General features: G+C 37.2%; 1 protein-coding gene across 1 annotated transcript in view; it reads left to right on the top strand.

Moving 5' to 3' along the window:
- LOC105049689 (uncharacterized) overlaps positions 1-18308 on the top strand; it is a 41983-nt gene extending 23675 nt beyond the window's left edge. The window contains exons 10-20 of the mRNA XM_010929427.2: positions 1381-1446; positions 1565-1682; positions 4204-4300; positions 9852-10011; positions 10083-10131; positions 10235-10317; positions 13607-13827; positions 16882-16968; positions 17048-17123; positions 17249-17305; positions 18007-18308. Coding sequence (XP_010927729.1) covers positions 1381-1446; positions 1565-1682; positions 4204-4300; positions 9852-10011; positions 10083-10131; positions 10235-10317; positions 13607-13827; positions 16882-16968; positions 17048-17123; positions 17249-17305; positions 18007-18081 — 1089 coding nt within the window. The 3' untranslated portion in view covers positions 18082-18308. The remainder of the gene's footprint in view (positions 1-1380; positions 1447-1564; positions 1683-4203; positions 4301-9851; positions 10012-10082; positions 10132-10234; positions 10318-13606; positions 13828-16881; positions 16969-17047; positions 17124-17248; positions 17306-18006) is intronic.
- Positions 18309-19022: the final 714 nt, after the last annotated feature.

The following is a 19022-nucleotide window of genomic DNA, read 5'->3' as shown; positions in this document are numbered from 1 at the left end:
CAGACCGGATTTTCGAAAAATGTCTGAACCAGATCAAACCGGTTGATTCGGTATGGTATTGGCCCGAATCGCCCGATATCGAGTGATTTGGTCTGGTTCGGTATAGTTCGGGGCAGGTTTGGCCCGATTTTTTTTTCTTTTTTTTTTTGGTGCTGTTGGGTGGGATTTTTTTTTGATTTTTTTATATCCGATACGGTCCGATCCGGTCTGGTACCGTACTGGTTGGCAATCGGCACGGTTTCCGGTACCAAATTTGCGAACCTTTGTTCGAAATATTATGACTCAACCCCATATTGACAAAAGACTGGTAAGCTTGGTATAGTGGGTGCCACACTTATGCAGTGTTAACAAGGGTCTTGACTAGCATGCTTTGAGGAGACTAATATGCCCCTAATATGGTCTATGTAGCCACACTCATCCAATTTTGTCAAATAAACTCTAATTTTAATTCAGATTTTTGATGAAATGGCAAAGGGATGACGCTTTCCAAGCTAGAAGAATTTCTAGCTCAAAATCTCCGCAATGGACCCAATTAATGCACTTCCCACGTTGAGAATGCCTTCTCCATTCTTTGCTTGTTTCCAACCTTCCAAATGTCGAGATAGGCTTAAGGCTTTACTAAGCGGTATGGGCTGTATTGCTTGGGTAATCATCGAGTTAGGGCGAGCCTCCTCTGGGTTGCAGAAAATCGGGGCACATCGGTCATATCGGTTCCTGACTAGCATGGTCATCTTCGGAAAGGTATCTTTTTTAATGAAACAAGTAGGGTTTCTTTAATATTGGTCTGGAACAGACTTGTTTGCATAGGATACCTTTCGCTTTGTTTGAACAAGCTTCCTGTTTTAGCTAGAGGCATGAAGGGAAATACATGTAATAGCCTCACCAAAAACCACCAATTGATGTCATTTAACCTTTTAGTGTAATCATCAAATAACCATGAGAAAACCAAAATGGACAATTCTACGACTTATGTAAAATTTTCCAATTAAAGATGTAGATATTTGGTGGGTTAAATTGTTCTGGATGGCAAATTGAAAATGTATACCTGGATCTTTTTTTATGAATTAGGTTGTTAAGGATCAGAATGGAATATATGGTAGAATTTACTTAGAGATATTGGAATTGTTGAACTCTGGTTGTAGGTGTAAAGCTGGTCCATCCCATGTACAAGATCTCACTTTACCATTATAGCTTCTATGTTAATGTTTTGATTGATCTTTTCTTTTTCCTTAACTTCGATTTTTTTAATCATGTTCTGTGTTGGATTGTGAAGTTTGAGGTAGAAGATTTATTTTTCATTTTTTTTTAAATTTACGCTTGTGCACATTTTGGTGTTCAGAGTGATGTGACCTTTTCTCTGTAACTTTGTTTGTTTGATAGATCCAGGCTGTTGAATTTGCAGTGAAAGGTGCTAGTGTAGTTTCCTGTGGTTCTAACTGGTTAAAGGTAATTTATATGTTTTTATTTGCACTGTAGTTTCTACGAACAGAAATTTAAAGTGTCTCTAGAAATAAGGTTGAGAATAAATTTATCTTCTCGATTCATCCTTTTCATTGTGAACTAGGTTTGGGACTGTATTACTGGTTCTTGTCTTTTTACCTTGGGGTCTACGGGAGATGATCGAGCCTCAATTGGACATACGCAAAAAATTAATGCTATGACAGTCAATAGCTGGCAGTCGTGTAAGTTGACATATATTGCAATTGCTGTATATCTATTTCTGATGTCAATATTAGTCATCATTGTCCTTATGGCTTTGCTTATATTTTACAATGCTTGGAGAAACTTAAGGTGTGAATTCCTTATCTCATCATTTTTCGTATTTTTGATATCTAAAAGGAAAATGGCTACCATTCAATTTGTTATGCTCAAAACAACTCTTACATGCATGATTGTACTAAAAATCATGCAATCATTTTCCGCAATGCAAATGTAGAGTATCTGATATTAACCAATCCCATTTTAAACAGCATATGAAAATCTTAGGGTTGCAAACAAGCCAAGCAGAGCGGAGTACACAGGCTGCTTGAGCTCAGTTCAGAAACTAAACAAGCTGTTTAAGCTGAGCTCGAACTGAAGCCAAGCTTCTGCATAACCTGTTCGAACTAGGCTTGGCTAAGGCTTAAGTTGAGCTGATTCAGAGCTTTTCCATTATACCTGAACAACGTAGGTGCTCAGGCTTGGCTCTTTTACGAGCTTCGAGAAGTGCTTAAGCTTGGCTTGTTTCCCAGCTGAGCCAAGTTCAAATGAGCTCTTAATGAGCTGAGCCCATGAGCAGCTTGGTTCATTTGCGCTTCTAGTAAATCTTAAAGTACCTCTAACAAGCACGTAAATGTATGTATATAAAAATTCTGAGCAGCTCAGTTCAATTGCACCTCAAGTAAATCTTAAAGTACCTCTAACGAGCACATGAAAGTATGCATATTAATATTCTGATAATTCTCTTTAAGCTTTGCATACCTTGTGTATTCATTGCATAAATCACTATCAAGTGCATGAAAATCTACACGTCTTTCAGAGTGATATGTTGATTAGTGAAGTTTGATTTAAAGCAAGCTATTGGGTCAAGAGCCAGAGCAGGTATAGAATTTTTAAAAGGAAATTGTAAGTTGTATATTGAGTATAGTGGGATGGATGACACGTGTTGAACTGAAATTTTGGAATGTTTTCAAGAACATAATTCATTTCACTGTATATTGTTCTCCTAAATAGCTCCTCAATCTATCCATTTTACATCACATGAAGTTTGAAATAGATGTTTTCTGAACCAATAGCTATATTCTAGCTATACTACAATATTATGATATATTATAAATAATCATCAAATGCTTTCTGTATTCATTATTGCCCTGTCTACGTATAGATGCCAGTTCTTGTTGATGCATGTATTAATTTGTGCTTGCAGCTTCTTATCATTGTGTATGACAAAATTTGTTTGACATCCTGACCTGTCTTGATTTATATTCCACACTAGTTTTGCACCATCTGCCCATTCTATCTTGAGGTGGTGATTTATGTTTTAAAACCCAAAACTTTGAGTTATGTTTGATGCTGTAATCCATTCGCTACATTTTATTCAACAACATAAAGTTGGACATTTTTCTTCTAGATGCCTTCATTTTGTTCTAGTAGAAATAATTGTATTTTGTATATCATACTGATTTTGTTTAACATTTTTCTTTGCACCTAAAGATAGACTTCAATTCTTGCTTTTTACTCCAAAATCAGCTCCCAGGGTGCTACTGAGTCTGATTGGGTTGTACCAAGAACCTCATAACTTGGATCCAGACCTATTGGAGGGTTCAGGCCTTCATTTTATCACAAAGCCTACCCATTAAATAATTGGTTTGTCCCGATCTAGGTAGGACAGGATTGAGATTAGGCTGGATAGGGATCGGATCCAGGATAGATCATGTACTTTCTGGGACTGGGTTCTGGTTGGGCAGGTTATCAATTGGGATTAGATCTGAGTCTCATGTGGGTACTATTATTTGGAAAGGTCAATTCTTGCTGTGCCCTCAAAACTATTTAGTAATGACTTAGCCTCAAGGCATAATTAGTAAGTTTTGTAAGAAATGTGAGAGATGTAATGGTAAACTATATATTATTTACCGGGTAAACCATCAAATCTGGATTGGATCGGATCCATGTTGGGTTGGGTTCGCAATAATCAAACCGATACCCCAATGTAACGTGTGATTGTGACAGGTCAAGTCCAGGCCAGGTAAGCTTGAGCAGACCCATATTTGGATGCAAAAAATCAGTCTGGTTGGTGTCCTGATTTGGTCCGGCTAGAGTCCTTGTCGCATGGATCTGCACATACTAACAACAACCCTAATCATCTCCACCTTTCTTGTTGCTTTGACCTCTATGCAAAGATGCCAGCTCCTTCTCAGACTGTTTTGTAGCTGTGTTTGGATCATCAACTAGTTAGATGATGCAGAAACTGTCAACCTTTTTTGATCATATGGTTTGTAATTTGCCTATAAAGTCTATTCTAATTTAGTTTTGCCTTTTTTTTGGCTTTAGAATTCTAACTGTCCTATTGAGGTCAGGTTGCTTTTGTATATTATTTGATGTAATCAACAGTAGCCTGCCAATAAAGTCTCTATTCCTCCATATTTTCCATTTATTGCAGTGTTTATTGCGTAGTTCTGTACCTTGTGGTATTATCAATTATGTGATATGCTCAAAATTGTTCAGGCCTAGTGGTCACAAGTGGAGCGAAAGGGGATGGAAAACTTCTATTATGGAATGCTTTGAGGGGTGAGCTTGCTGCTGATTTAAATTCAAATTTAAGGTAAAGCAGTAGTTTCTTGAATAGAATGCAGATTATCTGATGCCTACTTTCGTTTTATTTTCTTTATTTTATGAGATTTGGAATTTAGCTGAGTGACTTTTTATTTGTTAATTGGTTTACATATTTCTCAATGTACTTCCACATAAGGTGCTAGCTGAAATTTGCCTAGGTAGCACAGTAGTGTTTACAGATTCATCAAATCTTCAAATAGATGAAATTGTCAAACTGTGGTGATGCACTAGCTCAATGACCTCACTGCTTGCTTTTTAACCCCTATCAAATCTGTGTTCTATTAAACACCATTTATTTCAATTATAGTTCTTTATATTGTTAGAGGTTATCATGTAAAAAAGTGCTTTATTCATATCAAATGTTTTAGTTTCAACTAACAACTAATTTTCTGAAATTTCATAAGAGATTTTGTAATGTTTATTCATGTCATCCTTCTTATTCTTTGGGTGATTTTGCTAGTCTGTTTCTTGTTGTTGGTCAATTTCTGCAAGCTAATATGAAGACCATATATGCTTGTAGTCCTAAGAATTCCTGCACCATATGTCAAGTTGCTTTCATTTTTTTAATCTTTTTTGTGGTGTTGATGTTACACCTGATGCAGGCACCAGACTATGAAAACTCATTAATCCAAGTTTAAACTTGGTCAAGCTGGAATGGCTAAAGTCCAAAACCCCATCTGTGAATCTGTATGAACTGAATTGTACAAAGTTCTGCTGATTTCAGGTCTAAATCAACTGAGTCTGTTGAACCTGTAATTCATATCAAAAATTTTTGTGCATGTTACATGATTGATTGTCTTACTTTCACATGAAAATCTTGGAGATCGTATAAAGCCATTCTAAATTCAGGATCAAGTAAATTTAGGAGAATCCTGATGGCCTGAAAGGTTTTTCTATGCTGGAATGTGCTCCACCGACAGTTACCATTTTGCCTTTGGTCCTTGACAATAACCATTTGTTCCTGTGTACTTGCAAAGTGGTGTTCTACATGTTTACCTATATTGCATGTTGGACTTCAATTCACCTAAAGGGCCATCTTTTCATGTAGATATATGACCCAAAAGTAATGCCACTGGATTTTTTTTTTTTTTTTTGAAATAAAAAGTTTGTTGGGCATATTTGCCAGAATAATGAAATTAGATGGAAGATACAAACTTAAACGTACAGATTGCTATAAAAGGGTCTGGCAAAGTTTAAAGATTTGCCCCAAACTGATTTATCCTGACTGACATTGTCAGTTTCAGTCGGTTTCAGCAGTTTCAACAGTTTCATTGATTTTGGCAATGTGAATTTATTTAGGCTAGCTTTGTCCAATTTCAAAGAAAATACTAAACATATTTATTGGTTACACCAAAAAAAAAAAAAAAAAGTTTTGCCTACAATACGACCCATGATGTCCATCTCTCTTCCTTTTTAATTATTCTTCTACTAAACAAGTTTTGATGCAGGACCTCTTGGGGTGCTCTGCTTATGCATTAGCAGACCTAACAGTTTGGAAGGGCTTTGCGACCTTTTACGCTTGCTATGCTATTGCAGAAAACAGGGCAGAAGTGAACAATTTAGTGAATTAAGGGAAAGAGGGATGCATTCTAGGTCCTTCATCGGGTTTAGAGAATAGCGTTGGTGTTAGAATGAACTTTCTTATGTAGAGGGGTTGGTGTTTATCTATAATTTATTTCAGGATATGCTTCAAATTTCAGAAAAAACTAAGAGGACTAGATGAAGAAAGGGGAAGAAGCTAAAAGAGAGAAGGAAGAGAAAAAGAAGGCACTAGAGATAAGGGGAGAGAAAGGGTAGAGAGAAGAGAGGAACAGTCTTCTTTCTCATCAATACAAACTCATGCAACATAATTCATGATTCAAGTCTATCTTTTATCTCTCTTATATGACTATATCCTGTATATAGCCTACCCCAAGTACCAAGTAACCAAATGCGTTAAAAAATGATGTGGGGCCCAACTAACTTGTACATCAAGTAACTTGACTGCTGAGTAACTTAAGGCCCAAGTTCATAGTTATGTAACGAACAAGACTTCAATAAAATACTAGAAAAATGCAGACTCAATACAAGAACAATTTGGGCCATCAGATGACTTTGATGCTCCGGTAGGATCCTGAATGCTGCTTGCAATCAGACCGTTGTAGTGGGAAATTTGCTGCATGATCTAATTCCCTGACATCATCAAAGACTATGCCCACCTTCCTTACCCGCAATATGATGTCCATCCCTGAGTCTTATTGCTGTGGCATTTTAATGAGGTGTGATGTCTAATCTTATGCTACCCTCACGTTCGTTCCCACCTATGTTTGGGTGTGGACCTGGGGTACTCGCATAGATGGATTGCGCGGTAGTACCTACTATGGATGGAATGGTTAGTAGACATGGTGGTTTCCCAGCCAAAAAGCGCACACGGTTTTATGTGTCTGGCTTGAGTTCTAATGGAGGCCTCCAACCAGACAAGTAGTGAGTGGGTGTTACCATTCTTTCTCTGGAATAGTCGCATGGGTACTTTGTGAAGCTTTCCACTTGTAGGTGGTAGGCAAATGCTCCTATGGTGCTGAAATCATACATGTATTAGATCTTTTTAGATCCTCCCATAAAAAAATGATGGGCAGCTCATTAATGTTGAGGCAGTCAATTTGATATTGGATCGAGACTGATGGGTCTTGCTGGTGCTGGTATAAGGCTTTATGACCGGGAGTGACATCTAAGTCAAAGGAGTGTTGGATTGCAGTTGATTAAAACCCTTGCCTAAGTCAAATAGGATCTAAGATCGAGACTTCGGGGAGCATATGGCATTTAGATTGTCAATTTGATGGGTTCTATAATCTTGACTACTGTTGTATCTACAAGGCTATCGAGAAACTATCTGTTGCAATGTTAATCATATCCCATTAAATGCCCCTTGATGAATGGATGAACTTTCCCACCATTGCCCCTGCCAATCTTGACCACCTATCACATGTCTGTCCATTTTCTAAAACCTCGTATGTTGTCTTTAAAATCTCATGCTATTTGATTATTAATTTTGTTAGCATGGCACGCCATTTCTGTGATGACTAATGAATGTCTACATGAGAAGGTGGAGAAGGGTTACTTTTTTATTTTTGCTGATGAAATGTCTGAAAGTCATTTCGCATTTTGGAGGACCTAGATGCAAAAGGAGAACATTTTCAGCATTTCACTTCTAAACTATCAAATTCAACCTTTTGAAATTGTTGTACATCAAGAGGGGTATAAATGTAAGGATCAATTTTTTGTGAGGACATATATGCAATTTGCAACTTTAGAGAGTCAAACATGCAATAAGAGAAATTTTGAAGGGAATGCAGTGAGCTCCATAACTTATTGTGACAAATGTATTCATTGTAGAGCCGCATTGCAGCATCACTTTTTCTCCGTTCTTTTTCTTGTATTTTCTCTTCTTTTTAGGAATGTGTGAGCTTGAAATTTAGGCCTCAAACTACATACATTCATCAAAGAATTCATTTTCGTGGCATCCTTCACTTTTGCCCAATTATGCTTAATAATGTTTTGACACCAGGCCTAATAAATTTTAGTTTGGGTTAGAGCTCTTTAAAAAAATATCTTAAAGATTGTTGTGTAGTATTTTGAGCCATTAAGTTGTCCCATTCTGATCAGACAAGGTTAGCTGCGATCTAGGTATGCGTACTTTTCAAGACTTAGTTTCTTAGATAGAATTTGGGGGTTTATTCTTCTGTTATTCGATGCAGAGGCTTCCTTAGCTATGAGCCGAAGACAATACAGAAGAGCTTCCAAATATATATGGAATCGGGGTGGAAGTGATATGGTCAATTTTCATGACCAGTATGTTTGTAAAAATTTCCATTTCCAAGTACTTGACATGTTTATATTAGAGAAATTTGGTAGTTGAGCTGAGCGGTTGTGTTTTTTTTTTTTTTATTTATAAAAGCTACATTTTTAGGTTTATTTTTATTTTTTAGCTGATGAGTGTTGATGGTGCGAGGACCGTTGTTTCAAAAATGACTGGTACAATATTTGATTTCCTTAAGTGGCTGAGTATATGGTAGAAAATATTTAATATTCTACCTTACATTGTAATTCTTTATAGAACTCATATATAGAGACTGACATTGCAGCTATATGAAATAAATGTGGTAGCTGCCTGTTGCTTACTTTGCCTTCGTACACCATTTTCTGACTTTAAACATAGAAAATATTTCTTGAGCAAACTCAATCTGTTTAATACATCAGATGAGGCATAATTTTTTTTTTTTTTTGTCAAATTAAGTTTTTAGACTTGAACCATGAATTGTGTAACATTGATGTGATAGCCAATGGCAGAGCCAGCAGTCCCTTGGTATGTGATAATATCCTAGTGACTTGCCCCCACTCGTATTTTATGTTTCTAAGTACCATTCAGTGCTGTTCCAAGTATTTTGGGATTTCTTTTGAAAAAAGAATATTCTATTAAAGATTCACAGGTAACTCCAAAATTGTTGGCTTCTTTCTAGAATGTATCGGAACTAAATAAGCCATCAAAGTCATAGAGATTTTCTAGTTAAATTACAATTTCAATGAAAATAAATAAGCTACTAAATCAAGAAAAAAAATCTAAAATTGAGATCCTTATTTTGTTCTCTGTACAAGTATTTTAGAGGATATAGTATTGAAAGAGCTGTGCAAGTGAATGAACATACCCAACTGGTGGCTTGGGATTACAAAGGGTTTGTTCTTTCGTTTATGCCCATCATTTTGTCCAAAAAAAGGAAAAGAAGAAGAACAAAAAAAAGTATAGATTCAAGTTTTATTTGATGCATGCTTAGATTCTTTTTTTTTTTTTTTTAAATTTGAATCATTGTTTTTTCTAATTTGTGATGTTGTCTTATTTTTATTCATTGACCATTGTCCATTACATGTTTCAGTTGTATTTATTAAACGATCTTGAGTAACCACAAGTGGTTGTATGGTTGTCCTAATGTTTTAGTTTTGGATAAAATTGTTCAACACTTCAACATTGCTTCAATTTTTGCCCCCTTTACTTAAAATCGTGGCTCTGCCACTGGTGAGAGCCCACTTAAGATGAAGCTTTATGGGTAAAGTTCCCCGAATGATTAGCATCAATTTAATTCAGAAGATACTTGATCTGATACCTATAACTATAAGTGCTCACTCATTTTGTCCATAGTGCCTTGTTTGTGTTAGGGGTCTGCGTGTGCCTGCTATGCTCATAACTGTGTGCACAACAGAATTGAATTCAGGAGAAACTTGATCTGATACCTATTAGTGCTCGGTCATTTTGTCCATTGTGCCTTGTTTGTGTTAAGGGGGGTCTACATGTGCCTGCTGTGCTTATGCTTGCATATGTGGATTTTTGAGTGTGTGAGTGCTTTATAATATTTATTGATGACTGAAAATCTGACCTTTGTCTCATGCAATCATATATTATGATTTGCAGTTCTGTTGTGTACAGGTCAAATATACATGTAGTTATTCTAATTTCTGAACATACTTGTTATAAGCTTCATTGAATTTGTCTTTTTATTTTTTGAATGCAGGATCCGAGACCAGGTTTATCCTTCCATTGATGCTATGGAATTTGGCAGTGAAAACCTTCTCGTCTGTGGAAGTGATTGTGAATATGGTGGTCCAGCTGTAGTGCAATTATGGGATATTGAATCTCCGGAATCCTGTCTATCTTTCCCTGCAAATGATTCTGTATGTTGTTTTCATTTGACTCCGAAAAAGCTTACATGTTCAACAGCTTACTGACATAGGTTTTCCTACAGTATATTACATCATTGAAAACAAATCCAGCTTGCAACACTATAATAACAGGTGTGTTCTGTTCTTTCATAATTGGTAGGCATTAATTTGTACCATTTTCAGCTCTGCTGTACAACTAACTAGTTGGATGGTACTTCATATCCTGGACGTATAGGTGCTGGGGATGGGACTGTTGGCTTATTTGACATCCGCACTTGTGCTGCAATTAATCATCTCTCGGTGGGCTCTGGTCATGAGGTGGGTGGTTTGTCTTCACTGTAAAATACTTGGCTGAACTTTTACTAGTATATATATATTTTTTAATAAATTTCCTTTTTAATCATCAATATACTAGGAATGTAATAAGATTTTATATTTCTGACCATACTTAAGTTCTTTTGGAGTAACCAATTGTGACTGCAGGCTCTCAAAATTTGGATTAAAAACTTCTAGAGTTTTGTTCGAGTCAGATTGTTGCGTAGTATATATGGTCCAGGTACAAAATTTTGGATAAAGCTCCCAGTTGTAGAGCTGAATGTGTAGAAAATCGAGAAATGGAAGGTTTAGAAAATAGTAGAGGTAGCTCAAGAGTTATGCTGATTGAGGGATGATTTATTGACTGAGATCAAGATTCCAAATCTTGGTTTTGGTTCGGCATATTGAATTTTCACCTTTGCAGTTTTGCTATAAAAAAGAAAGTCAAAATATATAAAAAAAAACAGTCAAACATAAAAGCAAATCAAGAAAATAATTGAGAAAATTTTGCATTTTTTTGGAACCATTGGAGTAGATTTCGTGTTTCAGATTAAAGTATGAAATTACAAAAACTCTTAGAGGCTCTTAGAAACCAAAAAAATGCTAAAGAAAATCCTTGCTAGACGTTAATTAAAAATATGTTATGCTTTTTAAAGTTTCATAGTTCTACTTATCTAAGACATAACTATGTAAATTTCTGAGTCCAATGCATGAGTGTCAGACTACACTTAGATTTGGAAACCAGATATAATATTTGTCATTTGCTTGTGAGATTATTCTGATTCTCCTAATTCTCTGGTTCTGTTGTATCCTGGATCTTTTAACTTCATTTTTGTGCTTGTGCTATCCTCAAACTCCTCTCACTATGTACTTCTGTACTGCTTCCTAACCATCTAGCTGTTAATTAGGTTCACTTTCGATGCATCAGTGATCCTTGAATACTCTGTTTATCCCTGTCTTCTTATCCCAATTCCCTGCCGGCCCTTCACGGATGATGGTTATGACCTATGTATGATAATTTGTCTTTATTTCTGGTTTTTTATATTATTAACATTCCTTGCTTTATCATTAGCTTATCTAGTATCATTGACTGCCAGCATCAGTGTTTGACAAGCCTTGAGCTCTTCAGTGAACAAACATATAATTGGAATTTAGTCCCTCATGTAAACAAGGTTAACTTATTTTGCTTATTGGTCTAAAATATCACGTCTTGCTGGATGGTTGAATTGAGAAATTTGAGGCTTATTTAATTGCTCTTTGCTTTACGATGGGATATTTCTTATTCTTAGTTCAACTTTCAAGGTTATGCTTCTTGTTATGACTGACATTACTATCTGCATTATTTGGCTTTAATACTTTGTCATTAACATAATTGTTGCCTTCATCTTCCTTTCATTTCTCTATTATACATTTTGATGCACTAAATAAATGGTAACCTGTGATTGACTGTGACATTTTCAGCCATGACTTCCTACATTACCCTATTGTTTCTATGCATTTAGTCTATGAGATTTGCTATTCTCTATTTAACAAGATCCAGATGCCACATTTTCACTAAATTGAACATATAGACTTTTATCCTTGATCCACTATGAGATTGAGGTGTATCATGAAATTTTACTTTTGCATTTTTTTTGGACTGCATATAGTTGTCTCGTGTATGTGTTGCACCACTGAGTTAAATTACATGAGAGAATCAATTGTAATATGTTAGTAAGATTGGAAGAACTGGTACCAATAGGCATGCTGACCAGCAACTGGTACAATGCGGTATCAGTCTGTGTCATACCGAACCATCGCTACTGGAACCATGGAGAGAGAGAGGGAGAGGGCTGGAGTGGAAGAAGGAGAGGGAGGGAGAAGGAGAAGGGGAAGTGGAAGGAGAGAGAGGGAATGAGGGGGGAGAGGGGAGACTCACCTAGTTTGAATCCAGAGGAGGTGGTGTTGGCGTTGATGTGTGAAGGCACCGGTGGCAAGCACAGGGCTTGGTGTCGCACCCGTGTGTGCAGTCTTCTTAGGAAGAGGCCGCGGATAGGGAGGCATGAGAAGGGTGAGCAAAGGTGGAAACCTAACCCTTGGAGTGAAGAGGAGAGAGAGAGAGGGAAATCTGAATCAGCCAATCGAAGGTGAGAGGCGGACCAACCAAGAGAAACCCTAACCCTAATTCTTGGAGAGAGAGAGAGAGAGAGGACTTATCAGAAGGGCGGAAACCCGCCTCTCGGACCATCACAAGTGGTCGCGGGGGTGGTGGGGATGTTCGCGTGTGGGGTGGATGGGGGGCATTTGAATATTGTGAGTGAGGAGGGTGGCACTCGAACATCATGAGCTAGAGTGGGTTTGAGAAAGGAACCATCTCGAAAATCAAAGATGAACCATGCCAATCCCAGACTGGCTGGTTCAGCCATCCTTGATCCATAGAGTTTGCTAGTAACACTGATTCTTGCATCTTTTCAACCAGTTCTTCTCATGTTTAGAGGAAGATTAATTAATAATGTGAACACCAAGCTGGTTTTATTCTATAGCTTCCTTTTTTCCCTTCATCCGGGATGTTTTAAACATTTTGGAGTGATCTTAAGATTTCAAGAAGACTAATTTCTATTCTTTTGAGCAGACAATTAGGGCATCTAGTGTTTAAAATTAAACCTAGTGATATGTTTATTCGTTTCCGGCCTATTTGATTTATTGGGTTCACTGGCTTTACCGTTCTTAAGAACTTAGTCTTTAGGTGTGCGGTTATAGGAGTGGTTGTTACCTTGATTGGATTTTTTTTTTTTTTAATCACTCATGAAAGGTGAGTGGGCACATTCTTGGGCCAGAATCACAAATAATTGTCATTGCAACGGTTCAATCAAGTGTAGTATGTAAGATGAGCTCCAAGATTATGTGTGCTTCTGATAGAAATTTATGTGTTTCATTTGGAGGTTTTCTCTTTTAATCCTTTAGCGACACTGCACACACCTGTATTCATATTTTCGTGCCATGTCCATTACGATATTTTCTTCACCTGAGATTTTTCTTGAAACTGTCACTAGCGGCAAGTTTTCCCCGGCCGTCCTAGGAAGTTCGGAATATGAAAACATTTTTTGCTAAATAAAATAATGGGACTGATGTGTGAATTTGGCAGTTTTGGAGAAATCCCAGCTGCATTCTGCCTGACCACATAAGAACATCTATTATTTGATTTTTTTGGTCTTGCCTTTAGTTTTTTTGTTTATTTTATTTTGATCTCTTTATTATCAACTGTTTTTTTTTTTTTTTTTTTTATATGTGTATTTGTGTTTCTTTATCACAGGTTACATGTGTTTCATTTAGTGGTTGCGGTACCTATTTTACTGCCTCTAGTACATCAAATAACACCTTGGTATGGGATACACGGTTCCTGCCAATGAACCGTGGGCAGGTTGCTCTAGGTGCATCCTGTCAAAGCAATGATATGCGTTTCTTTAGGCCTCTACATTGTCTGAGCCACGGGAAGCAAATGCCTACTGCAGAACATGCTGGTCAACTGCCAGGGTGAGTTTCAAAAAAAAAAAAAAGACTTGTTGCAGTTGTTTACTATTCATACAATTAAACTTCTACCTATTCAAACAAGACTGGTGGCATCAGTGAAGCTGAAGTGAATCTATAGTGATTCCACTGATTCATAGTGGATTGTTGGAGTATTTATCTACTGTATAAGTTCATTCATTAAAGTGCTTTTGTTGCATCACTTTTTTCATGATGCATAAAAAAATGTAATATGATACCTGTTTTGTGGTTGTTAGTTCATTGGAAGGACCTCTGGAAAATGACATAGTTTTTTAATTTCTTTTGAACAGTAAGTGACTTTAAGAAGAACTAAGGGGGTGTTCGGTTGGAGGGAGTTGGGGTCTGAAATTCTAATGAGAATGGTTGACTTCCATTCCAAACATTTGGTTGAGAGGAGCCCTGTTCTGATTCCGATTCTAGGACGGAATGGTAGCCCAATCTACCTAAAACTCAATCCCTACTCTCCCTCAAGGATTCAAATTTTCATTCTGATTCTGATTCTAATTCCGGTCACGAACCAAACGCTTTGGGAGATTTGGCCATTCCGATTCCAATCCATTCCGGTTTTGATTCCGGTTGCAAACCAAGCACCCCTTAAGTCTTCCCTGAGTTTGATATGGAAGAAATGGCTCTGTAAGTCCAATCACATTATCATACGTGCATTTTAAATCCTCTGTTGACTGCTACTTCCAAAAAAACTTCAAAGATGTATGGTTGACAATTTATGTATATAATTTTGGGTATAAGAGGGCTGTAGCCTGTAGCTGTAGGTGTATCTTTTTATCAGTGTTGTCAAAGCTGCATCTAGATGCAAGGCACAGGTGAAGCCCACCCCAAGCACCTTGCCTGTAGTGAGGTGAAGTTCCTTCAGAGAGGTGCAAAAAAGCCTTGGAGGCATGTGCCTCATTGAGACTCTAAGGTGCAGAAAAGGTGCACCGTTCTTGAACAAAGCTCAATCTCCTGAACCTTTTCTTAAATAAAGCTCAATCTCTTGATTAGATCTGTAGCAATAAATCTCAGTGATGACTAAAGCTACATAATTACAATGCCAGAAGATATTAATTAAGTGGCTGATTCAGTAAGAGAGGAAGGGGATTTTTTTGGTGGGGGGGGGGGGTTGGTGCAGTGGCGCTCCAAGGGGTTCGATGGAGCTCCAAAGTTTGGTGTGGCAAGCTTCTCCCCTCTTTTTTGTGGCAGCATCAAAGCCATCAACCATGTAGGATGCTTTCTTTGTCTTTCTTCTTTATTCTTTGGGCAAGGGGATCCCTGCTACTCTGTGAAACAGGGAACCCTGCTGCTATATGAATCGCTTCTTTTTTCTTCTCTCTTCTTCTTCTTGTTGTTTTGACAGGGCATTCCTACTGCTGTGTGAAACAGGGGACTGAAATCCCTTTTTTGCCTCTTCTTCTTCTTCGTTCTGCTGCACTTCCTCTCCCTTTTCTTCTTCTTCAGCTGCTCAGCTGCAGCTGCAGCTATGTTTCTGTCCATTAGAAACAGAAAAGAGGATAGAGTATACCATGTCCTTCATATGTGCATAAAGTTGAGTTCCAATGCCTTTTCTTTGGTATTGTGTTCTTAAATTGATACCATATTATTAAATATATTTAGAATCACGTATGCATTTTTGTCTAAATGTATATTTATATTTTTACACCTCATTTCATGAAGGCATGCACCTTACGATGCATCATTTGCCTAAGCTCTGAGAGACCTTGAGACTTTGACAACTTTGTTTTTATATACCGGCTATAATTGGATGGGTTTTGGCATGATTCCTTGCCGAATCATGTTCAACATTCATTAGAAGTTGTTGATTCTCCTACTTAGGGGAATTTTGTTTTTTATTATCCACCTACAATGTGGATCCTCATTGCAATCTAAGTTTAAGGGAGAGAACAAATTCAGGGCATTGCACTTGTGCATTTTGTCCTTTTTTCTTTCTCCCTCCTCTCCTTCCTCTACAACCTTCTCTCTTTCCTTGTTCTTCCTGTTTCTAGGCCTTGCACATGATTTGAGACTCAAACAGTTCTTAAATACTTGTGCCACAAAAATGTCTGGTTGGCTGGTGCTTCTTTTTACATTTCTATGCAACAATGTGCCATTGAATACATTGTATTATCTCAAGTAAAATATGCAGTATTTTGGTGTCTTATGGTGCCCCAAGATTGAAGAAATAACAAACATGACTTCCATGATCTGAGTCTGCAGTCTCTATCAGGTTTGATAGGGTTTCTCAAGGTTTGTGATACTAGTATCAACCACCATCCCGATAGCTTACTGGTATGGTACGCCCCCTACTGACGTGGTACGCTGTTTCAGATAAAAAAGTATTGTACTATGTGTCAGCATAATGCTGTACAAGCCCCTATTTTTGTACCGGTGCCTTACTGGTACAATATGGTATGCCCAATATCGAGCGATATGGCTTGGTACAGCAAACTTTGATTCTCACATAGTGATCTTTAATGGACAGCACTTTCAGTAGCAACAGAATAAGGGGCCATGCACCATAGGCTTGAATATAGTATTGTTGGACATCTTGTTGTGGAATTGCTGACAAATATGACATGTGCATGCACAATGACAATCAGGTAATATATGATTTCTATGGGGAGTCAAACTTATGAAACTTGAGAGTTGCATGCATTAGATATGATGGTATAAGGACAATTAAAGGAGTGTCTGACAGGGGAATGACTTGGTTTGCAAAGATTGGAATATTCAAAAAGTGTAATTGCATGAAATGAGGATTTGGAGAGGCTTACCTTTGCAGAAGATTTAGCTGTTGGTACAAGAAAACTGCATAGGATTTAATTTATAAAGCCAACGTGTAGTGGATATAATATTAGCTTATTGATTATTAATGGTAAATCCCTTTTCTTGCTCCCTCTTTTATTTTATTATTTATAGAACTGCTTAATGGATGGTTCTATGTAGTGCAATGAGTTGTATATTTTTTTTCTTTTATTTTGAGAGCTATTAGTGATAGACAATAACATATTTGTTCTCTCTCTCTCTCTTTTTTTTGATTGTCTATAGCCATGTTGATGAGGGTGATCAAGGTGTAAATGATGCTCGGTGGCTTCAAAGGGAGCCTGTCTTGGTCACCGTGAGTGGTGATGGGAGGTGAACTCATTTCCTTATTTTTATTCTTTTTCTCTCTGATATCCATCATGCTTATAACTTGATGAATTTCTGTACATAGCATGGCAATGTGGAATGTTGCCCTAGGTCAACCGTGTGTCAGGCATATCATGAGCCATACAAGATGTGTTAATACTGTACGTCAGTAATCTCTTCCTTTATTGCAGTAAATCATATATGTTTTGGCCGTTCATTGATAATGGAATGTTTATTTGGTCCCTTGCTCCTAGGTTTGAATGATATATGTGATTTTGAATTGCAGGTTGCAGTAGCTCCAAATGATGAATACTTATGCACAGGGGGAGATGATCAAAAAGTTGTAAGTTAACTAAGTTGCCCTATGTAGGTAGATGCATATCTAAATCTATACATGGGTATATCAGTAGGTATCCACATGTTTCTGTAGCCATTCATGCTTATCTTTTGTGCATGACAACATGTGTGCATGCATGATAAGAGTACTTTCTAGCATCATGAAAATGATATGTAAAGGAAAAATACTTGAACCATCCTCAGGCTTTATTATCAGCAAGCGCCTTGTTTCTCTTCTACCTGAAAAAAATTTGCCCTTGTTCTTTGATTGGATTATCAATTCATAATGTGGGTGAGTATTTCACTCAAACTGAATGTTCGCTTTGTCCATCTTCTAAATGTCTCTGCCCCATTAAACATGATACTGTTATTCGTTGTTAATTCTAACTGGGAAAGACCAGTCAGTACTTGTTATTGCGTCTGTACAAGCCTTTGGTAATCTGCTAGGCCTGATTCGCAATTATGGCTAGATCTTTAAGTAATTCGGTCATTGTTGATGATAAGTATGTTATTTTTTTCACAATGAAAGTTTATTTAATGGGACGCTAATACATATGCATGCAAAAAGGATAAAAGCATCAATGTTCATCAGAGAAGTTCCCTAGAACCACGTCTTGAATCATGAACTTGCCATGTAACGCTGTGCTAAAAATTTGCTGTTCAATTCCATGTTGATTATTTTGCCTGATATATTGTTTTGGTTGACAGGTATTGTATCAAAATAACAATGCAGGCACGCATAAAAAATGGCGCCTATCTCACCCTCTGAATGGGAATAATTAGCATCATTGGGTACATGGCAAATTCTGTGTTCTATTGTGGGAAATGAGTTGGTGAAACAAGTACAATATGTACAGCAATAGTTACATATGTTGGTGTACAATTTAGTCATTCTCTTGTGCAATCACAAATTCTCGAGAAACTGGCTGAGGCTTGGGTGCCTGGGCAAGATGTAGTGACTTTGATGTCGTATACCTGTTGCAATAACATGCAGGGTTTTTCTCTTACAATCATCTGTATTTTCCAGACAATTTTTATTTTTTTTCTTCTCTGCTGATATGATCTTATGATAGTTAAGAAAAATCATGGAGATCGTGTGCCTGAAAATGCTGTGGAGATTTCTGATGCTGTATCTGTTCTAAGTACTTCACCAACATCCTCACCACCTATATCCTTGTCCTTTTTTTTTTTTTGAAGTTTGGTCCTTGTGTTGCAGACTTGTTGTTTGAGCTTAGATGCTGGTTGATGCTGAGCAGCCTGTTTAAGCTTCTATTTGGAAGACTGGCACTTGTGTTCGGCCTTGGCTCTGACAGGTTGTCCTGCTCTGCTGCAAGCTGAGCTTGCACCCTCTTTCTTTCCTGCAAGAAATGATATTATTTGCAAATAATATTACAGAAGTGGTGCTTGTGGTTTGAGTACCAGTCCATCCTTGGAAGGATCATTATGAGACATGTTTTCCAATTTTTTTTTAAAAATCTTCATCAAATATTTAGCCCTTGCCTGTAGTTCTCCCCTTCCTTTTGCTGTTTCAACGAAGTATATTGCTATAGCGTGGCTAAAAGGGTCTCCCGCCAAGTTACAGAAAGATTGGTTGTAGTGAAAATAGCAGGGTACTTTGAAGAATAATTTGAACTCTTCTTTTTTGGTAATCAAGTTGAATTGGTATTTGGAGACGGAAGTTTAAATTTGAGGAGAAAAAGCATAACGTTTCCCCCCAATTTATA

This window comes from Elaeis guineensis, chromosome 8, assembly GCF_000442705.2.
Source record: "Elaeis guineensis isolate ETL-2024a chromosome 8, EG11, whole genome shotgun sequence".
In the NCBI taxonomy this organism is placed as follows: domain Eukaryota; kingdom Viridiplantae; phylum Streptophyta; class Magnoliopsida; order Arecales; family Arecaceae; genus Elaeis; species Elaeis guineensis.
Note: the sequence above shows the minus strand (reverse complement) of the source record. Positions and strands in the feature narration are given on the sequence as shown.